The sequence below is a fragment of the Trachemys scripta genome, chromosome 2 (genome assembly GCF_013100865.1).
Source record: "Trachemys scripta elegans isolate TJP31775 chromosome 2, CAS_Tse_1.0, whole genome shotgun sequence".
Taxonomy (NCBI): Eukaryota; Metazoa; Chordata; order Testudines; family Emydidae; genus Trachemys; species Trachemys scripta.
The window spans coordinates 250,395,259-250,403,453 of NC_048299.1; the positions used below are offsets into that span (position 1 = coordinate 250,395,259).

Consider the following 8,195-nt stretch of genomic DNA (forward strand, 5'->3'; position numbering starts at 1 on the left):
TACAGCATAACATGCTTATTTTATAATCCACAGACATTATCTTCAGTTATACATAAATAAAGAAAACAAATTAAAATCTGAATAGTTCAATCCCCACAGAAACACAGTGAGAAGAAACTGAAAGTTCCCAAAAACTTAAGTTTAGTTCACCTAAGACTCAGTTACTTTGATCACCAAATCTATGCAGTCTGCTGAGTCTAAAACTACATCTTCCCTCCACTTGCTTGTAGGAATCTTCAGTTGGAATCCATGCAGACTCTTCCTCTGCTGAAATCACTGTTAGCCAGTCAGCTAACTCATTAACCAATCACTCAGTTAAATGCATAGATTTAAAGAAAACCTTGATGCAAAACACTTCAGAGTTAGGGACACCAGCCTGTTTTCTGCTCGTGGGCTCAGTTTCTCCAATCTCACACCAGGGCACATGGCCTTTTTTAAAGCAGCTGCCCTGACCACTTGCCCTCACGGAGTCTGACCACAGCAACAGGGAACCTATTGGAGTATACCCAAAACTACCACACCCAATTCCACCAGCTTCTGGATGTGGAGTGCTAAATCTACCTAGCAACAATGGCCCAGACACAACTCACTCCTACTTCTCCCCCATCTCTTAAAGAGATATCTCCCTATTAGGTGCCTTGGTTACAATGAGGCAGATTTTAGCTGTGTCCTGCAGCCTTCCTGAACCTGCATATTCTGAATGTTTTGCTTTTTGGGAAACTAATACTTGTTTAATTGGGTTTGAGTATGCTGTCTTTTTAAACCCCTACTAGCGATGACTGGTAATAACTAGCCGTGTATGGTGGTCTTAAACAGGCCTAATAACTATTTCACACTCTTATGGTACCCAGGAAAGGGCCCAGAGCCTGGATGAAATTAGGCTCTGTTGCCAGGGTTGAGGCGATTGTGCCTTCCCTTTCAGTCAGACCAGAATGAGGAGTTAAGGAAAAGAGCCACCTCTGTTCAACAAGAAACTACCCTGATAGGGAGATGGCCTATAATAAGGAGCCTATGAGGATGTATGTATGTGTAATTCAGTGTATACTAGTGGTAGAGGAGAAAGTATAAAACAGGAAGCAGAGCCCAGAAGCTTTTTGGACTTGGGAATTACCCCCCAAAACATTTGTATCTTGCTGTCTCTTCAACTGTTGTGCATATGATTTTAATTTTTAATTCTTGCACTTCTTATTCTAGGCTGATTAGTCTTGCTTGAATTGCTTGACAGTTGATTCATGTCCCTCCCTACCAAAATCCTCACAAAACCGCCTACAATATCTCCGTTACAGTTGGTACCATTAGGTCTTTTGAGGTTTCTATACTTATCCCAAATGCGGATTTCAAATCTACCTACATCTCAAATGATAACAGTATGTCAGATATCCACGTAAAAGAAGAAGTTTTCATGAGTAAAACTACAAAGGTTTTGTTGATGCAGTGTAGATTGTGAAGCTTCAGCATTCTTCTTACACTTTTGATCTCAACTTTTTCTTCTCTCTTATAGGTTTTTGGTGCGCTAGCCTCTGAACCTTTTAAAGTGAGTGACTGCTTTTATGGCACCGGAGAGACCTTTCTGTTTACTTTCTCTCCAGATTTTGAGGTAAGGAGATACAACTCCTATACATCTTATTTAACCATTCAGTATTACAGTGTCAACAATATTGACTACAAGAAGCTATGTTTTAAGGGGTGATAAAGACCCACTTACACCTACCAAGAAAAAATAGCTAGTGTTAAGGTAAGAGCAAAGGAATGGGAAAGGACATAGGTACTGGGATAATACTTATACTTTAATGGTATTGTAAGGGCTGTGGCATTCCACATATGCTGCAGTTTGGCTAGGGGATATTTGGGGATACCAGTAAAGATGGAGTTGAAGTAATTGAAACAAAAGTTAATGAAAATATGGGTGTGGATTTGGAAAGATTGATAGGCTGAACAAGTGTATGTAGGTATTATTTTAGAGGTGAATTTGTTCACTGGAACTAATCCATTTACTCTTTAAATATCTGTATAATCTAGAGCTGTGGATTTTCTCACTGACACTAGAATCATGGCAGACTTCTGGGTCAGGAATAGTGAGACACTTGGAATTCACAAGATTTCAATTTTTCAAATATTTAACTTGCTATTCTCTACTTTCATTAGGTCTTCAAATGGACAGGAGACAATATGTTTTTTATTAAAGGAGACATGGACTCTCTAGCTTTTGGTGGGGGAGGGTAAGTCATGATTTGTACTGTTACTCATTGTGAAGAATTGGTTACAATGGTCTTTGTGTAATGTTGTGTACACACAGTAAAACTGGTATTAATGTTAATTTTAGAAATCTCAAGCCCCAAGAACCCCAAGAAGCTTTAATGCTAATTATAGATATATGTATGTATCTATCAATTGTCAGATAAGAAAACCATTTAACACTTGTAAACTCAACTTTTATTTACATTTATTACACTGTTAGGCCTTCCTCTGCATTGCTTCAGCAATGGAAGACATAGAAAGCTTTACCTCTGATAGGTTAAGATACCTTTCCATGTCCTGGTTGACAGCATACTTGCTTTTTCTGAAACTGGTACAAGATGTTAACATTAAAAAAAATTAATGATGAGCAAGACAATTGAAATATATAGTAAATTGCCTAAAATTATAAAAAATGTTTTTGGCAGAACAGAGAATTAATTGAACCTAGCTTTGCAGAGTCTAGGTTAGTGTCGTAACGCTAGCACTCTGACAAATATGTCCCAAGAAATACTTCGTCAGAAAAATCTGTTTCAGATGAACCTAGGACATGAATACTTGAAAGCCTTGAAATGCTATTCCATAATCTTTATTTTTTTCCCCCAATGGAGGAAGTTATTATCAACTTACTTTTATATTTTTTTTAAATCTCTCTCTGCTTTTCTAGTACAGATACTTTGTTCTAAATTACTAGAGTATTCTTCCATAAAAGAAACTTTATTCTACAGGTAATTAAAATATTAAATTATATAAATCTAATGTCGATTCTGCAGAATCTACGAGAGGCTTAAAAACCTTAAATAAATAAATAAAGTCTTATGGCTTCAAATACAGCTGCATCTAAGAGAGACTGCAGAAGTAGGAAGAATCAGGGAATCATGTTTTATAATTAAGGCTACTATTTAATCACAGGCATTTTTAGTGAAAGTTATGGACATGTCAGAGACAAGAAACAGAAAATCATGGCCCCTAACCTGTCTGTGACTTTTACTAAAAATATCCGTGATAGAATCTTTTTGTTTTGGGGGGTGGGGAGGAAATGAGGAAGGAGACCACGGCACCAGCTGGAGGGAGGCGGGGGAGCCCCAGGCGGCCTGCTGCCGGAGGAAGGGGGCCAGGCACTGCTCCGGCTACTTGGGACCGCAGTCAGGAGCCACCAAGCTGCGACTGCTCCCACTGCCCCCGGGATTGCTGCTCAGGTGGTCCTTGGGGCCAGCTGCATCGGCTGCTGCTCAGGTGGTCCCCAGGGCCAGCTGCCCGGAGCCGCCAGAGCAGCGGCCGGTGCAGCTGGCCCCAGGGATGGGGCCGCTCCAGCAGTGGCTGGTGCAGCTGCCTGCAGGGCTGCCCGAGCGGCTGGCTGCACAGCCTGAGCAGCCTAGGATCAGCCCCACTGGCCATTGCAGAAGTCAGAGGTCGCAGGAAGTCACAGAATCCTCTACTTCTGTGACAAATACGGAGTCCTATGTATAATTCTAGCTACTCTAACTGCGTTTGTTAGGTTAACTTTGTTCTCCTTCATGAATTATTTGTATATAACTTCTCTATGTTCTAGGGGAGAATTTGCTCTTTGGCTTGATGGGGATCTCTACCATGGAAGAAGTCACTCTTGTAAAACCTTTGGGAATCACACACTTTCTAAGAGAGAAGACTTCATTATCCAAGACATTGAAATCTGGGCTTTTGAATAAGTGTATGTGTCTCTACAGGCTATTGTCCCAAACCTGACATGAATCAGTGCAGCTCAAAAAGCCCTAGGAGCAATAGAATACAGTATTTATATACAATAGTTTTAAAGCTATCTTCATGATGATCCAGATACAATTTTGAAATAGTGTATTTAAAGTTGTCATACTTTATTGTATGCTTAAGATATTTCTATAAGTCTAGGCCACATGGGCTGAAACTGAATGTCGGTTAAGTTAATCTTGCTGTTGTGGAGCCAGCCTCCCAAATTATCTGTCCTTTAGTCTACCCCTTTGTCTCTTCAGTTCCCCGAAACATCTGTCTACGATCCCTTTAGGACTTCTTTTAATAATTAAGATTATTTTTCTATTAAAACTGTATCTCTGAATGGAGCTCTCCCTTCAGGGCCTGTATAAAAGGGAAGTTTTGAGTGTGATGATTTGACAGCAATGCTGCAAACACTGGTCCAGACCACTCATTGATTAATTCACATGGTGCCACTGCTAGACAAGAAGTTTAGCATTCCGTATTGGAGCATACCATTACCCTTAGTCCTGGTTAGAAAATTCATCCAAATTCAGTTGTGCCACTTGTTTTATTAATGTCCAATTTAGAAAACACGTCAGTTACATCATAGTAAAAGTTCTAGTTGCGTGCTGATTATATTAAAGAGTATTTTGCACATGCTGTTAATGATCTGCAGGTTTGGGACAAATGAGGACAGCGTTGAGCTATGTGATTAAAAACATAAAAACAAGGGAATGTGAGAATGTGATAGTTCCACTGGGTTTAATGGATAAATCAAGTAAAATGCAGTGAACAAATTTGTAGCTGTAGTAGGGCATTATGCATACAGACTATGAAATTGATGCATTTTTCTTCAACGTAAAGTGTCAGATATATACTGTTTTATAGTTATACTGTTGTAGCCTTGTAGCACATCAACTCCAAGAACATAGCTTATTCCTGTCCAAAAGAAAAAAATAGTTGTGATGTTTTTGAGTGGATTTATGTTGTAAACTACAGTTAGCACCAGCTCTGATAAAATGGGTAATGTACTATAGGTAGCCAATATTGTAACTCAGTAGACTTGTGGAATATGCAAATTTACTGTCATGTGACCTCAAAAAAATGACAGGCTAGAATACAGTACCGGTAGCTCTTGTTCACTTTTGTAGGAAAACTGATAAGCCATTGTGGCAATAACAGCTCAACAAAAGTTATTTTCAAAGCTTCTATTCTATGTTATGCAAAAAAAATTGCTGTTATAAGTGTGACAGTGACTGACTTTGTGCTGAAATTTCAGCTGTTCCAGATGAACATTGTATATTATCTTGTAAATTAATGTTTAAAAGTAGTTTTGTTATTATAGAAAAGTGTTGATTAACGGGTTGCTTATAGCACTTTAAATTATTCTAGAAATGGAATAAAAGCCAAATGGGTTGGCTTAAATAGATGTAGTTGTATAGTATTTCAATATATTTAGTTCTTTGAAAAGTTTTAAAAACTTATCTGAAGAAAGATTACTGCTGTGGTAATGAAAAAGGGCAGATGCTCTATCTATAATATGCTAATACGCAATATGAATAGAAATACAGGGCCCCATTTCCTGTCTCTATGTATAGCTCTTTACCCTTGTTAGAGCTTAGTACAGTATGTAGAATAAATGTTTACAAAAATAAGGAACTGTAAATATATTAAAATGACTTTTCTCCCCATTGGTCTTCCACAGCAGTATTATTGTCTTTGTGGAGTTAAGACTAACTATAAACAATCCTGTAATGGATTTCAAGTACTATAAGGTCATAGTGATATATATAGCAAATAAATCTAAATACATGTAAAATTAAACTTGAGTTTGAATTTATTTAGACAAATGGTCAATTATTGCTATTTTCACAGTAACTTCCTGAATGTGGGACCTTCTCTATACCACTTTTTAATTTTGGTATATTATGATGATCTACAATGTAACTAAATAGTTTCTTCCAGTTTTTGGAACTGGGGGGAAGAGTAAATATTTATAAACTCACATACCAGTATCATATAACTTTCAGTGTATGATATTGAGAGTGAAGAGCAGTTTTTTAGATTTCCTTTGTATTTACCTTAAGGAGTATATATAACATATCTCATCAAAACACTGTCAGTTCCTGCTCTCCTGAGAGTTCAGGTGCTGCATTCTGTATCACTTTTTCCATCTGCTGTATGATCTCTGATTCTTTTAATTGCAGAATTAGACTTCTGATTTTAGTATAACTAATTTAAATTTGGAATAATTGGCTTTGAGCACATGTATTGATATAAAATTGTGTATATTCTTCCAGTAATAAATAGGTCTTTCTCTCTTGCACTTTAGGGCTGAGTTATTCTCCTGGGAATTTGGCACCTGCTTGAGTGTAGGCTCCAATTTGTGGCCAAATTCCCAAGCAGTAACAACTTTATGTTCAGAAAATATAAGCTACATCAAAGGCCTTGACACAAAATTCAAAGTACCTTGAGTTTATGGGAGCTTTAGTGGCTAGTTAGTCTCCCCAGAGGCATTTAATGATGGGAAAACAACAACATTCTCAAACAGGATATAACACAAGGTTTGTCTAAACACAAAGTTGAACCAATTTAATTAAACTGGTGCAAACCTATATATGGACACGTTTGTATCAGTTTGAAACTGGTTAATTGATATAAATCAGGTTTAAATTTGCGTGTAAACACAGTTGCACAGACTTCAGATAAATTGTTTAAAATAATGTCTTTAACTTAAACTGTTTAAAATAGCACCTTTAAATCTGTTCAGGTGTGTTGACCACAGCAAAGAGATCTTTGTTCTGACCTTTAAATGTCTCCTTGCTTCAGTCTCACCAGGAATTTTACAGGCTATAGTTCCCTTCCACCTCACTGCCAAGAACCTCATTGCTCCAGTGATTGCAAGAAACTGAAGCTTGACATAGACCGAAGAGAAGAGAATCCATTTTATAGATGGATTCTGAATGAGTCTAGTGCCAGATCAAAATCTGTATCACCTCTCAGTATTATAAGCTAAGTGCACCGAGTTGATGTTTGATCAGATTTACATTGCATCAAGAGTTCCAGGTCTTATCAGCTACATACACATCTGATTTTAAACACTGCTTTCTCACTGAATGTTAGTATGGTCCTTACTCAATTTATAAATCTCCATAAAGGCCCTGTTCTGTTACATGTAGTCTCCATTTATGCTCATTTGTTGATCCCCAAGGAAGCAGATCTGCAAATGAAAAAAACCTTTGGGACCAGAGAAGGAACTCAGTCTGTTGGGAACTTGGATCACAAAACTGAAAGAGCAACTGTCTGGGATGGGGGAAGGGGGCAGAGAGGCGTGAAATTACACGCATCAGGAAGAAATTGTATAATTAAAATACATCTCCAGCCAATAAAACACTTCATAGAAGATAGATGCGTAAGTATATTTTGATGCTGTTATTGTACTGTCACTCTTCACACCTGGGGCTAAAAGGTTTTAATGTTAAGTATCTGGGCAATAACTCTTGTAGGCATCTATAAAGTTGAAGAAAACATAAAATGGAGAGGGAGGGAATTTAGGAAAGAAACTATGGGTGTTAGTAACAAGGAAATCAACTATTCAGCCATGTTACAGCAAAACTTAGATAACCTATTGATTACTCAAATGTTTAGTACCCCATTATTTAAAATGAGTTTCATAGGGTAGTAACAGTAAAAATACATTGGAACAACTAGAGATTGGGGGGTGGTTTTCAGGAGGATTTTTGTTTGGTATTTAATATTCAGAAAGAATAATTTCCCGTATTTCAGCTAGTCTTTGTGGGTTAAAGTCACTGCAATACAGAGGATCCACATAAACCATCTCCATCCCAGTTTGTCTCAAGGACATTTGGTAAATAAATATTTCTCACAGGAAAAAAAAGAAAACAACCACAACTTAATGACTTGCATGATCCTGAGGACTTTTTATGGTGCCCTTCATGCTGGTGTGAATAGGGCAAGTAACATTAACCATGAGAGAGCATTCACTGTATTCAGTAATATGAGCACATTTATTGACACAATGCTTAGGGTCTCTGAATTCTAAAACTGTGAAGAAATGTTAAAGTAGATTATTTTTGAGTGCTGCATAAAGATGTTACGTGTTCAGTGGATTTGGGTGATTGCCGCTGTGGGAGTTTATGAATGGTATTTGCAATCAGTTGTGGCTTTTATCCGAGATAACAGGTAAACATCTAAATTGGATATTATGGGTGGGGGGAGGATTAGAAGTC

The 8,195-nt window shown here is 37.6% G+C and overlaps 1 protein-coding gene across 8 annotated transcripts in view; it reads left to right on the forward strand.

Moving 5' to 3' along the window:
• OXR1 (oxidation resistance 1) overlaps positions 1-5,769 on the forward strand; it is a 509,161-nt gene extending 503,392 nt beyond the window's left edge. For all 8 annotated transcript variants that reach the window (XM_034763479.1, XM_034763478.1, XM_034763477.1 and 5 more), the window contains 3 exons: positions 1,502-1,597; positions 2,146-2,219; positions 3,788-5,769. In XM_034763479.1, coding sequence (XP_034619370.1) covers positions 1,502-1,597; positions 2,146-2,219; positions 3,788-3,923 — 306 coding nt within the window. In that variant the 3' untranslated portion in view covers positions 3,924-5,769. The remainder of the gene's footprint in view (positions 1-1,501; positions 1,598-2,145; positions 2,220-3,787) is intronic.
• Positions 5,770-8,195: the final 2,426 nt, after the last annotated feature.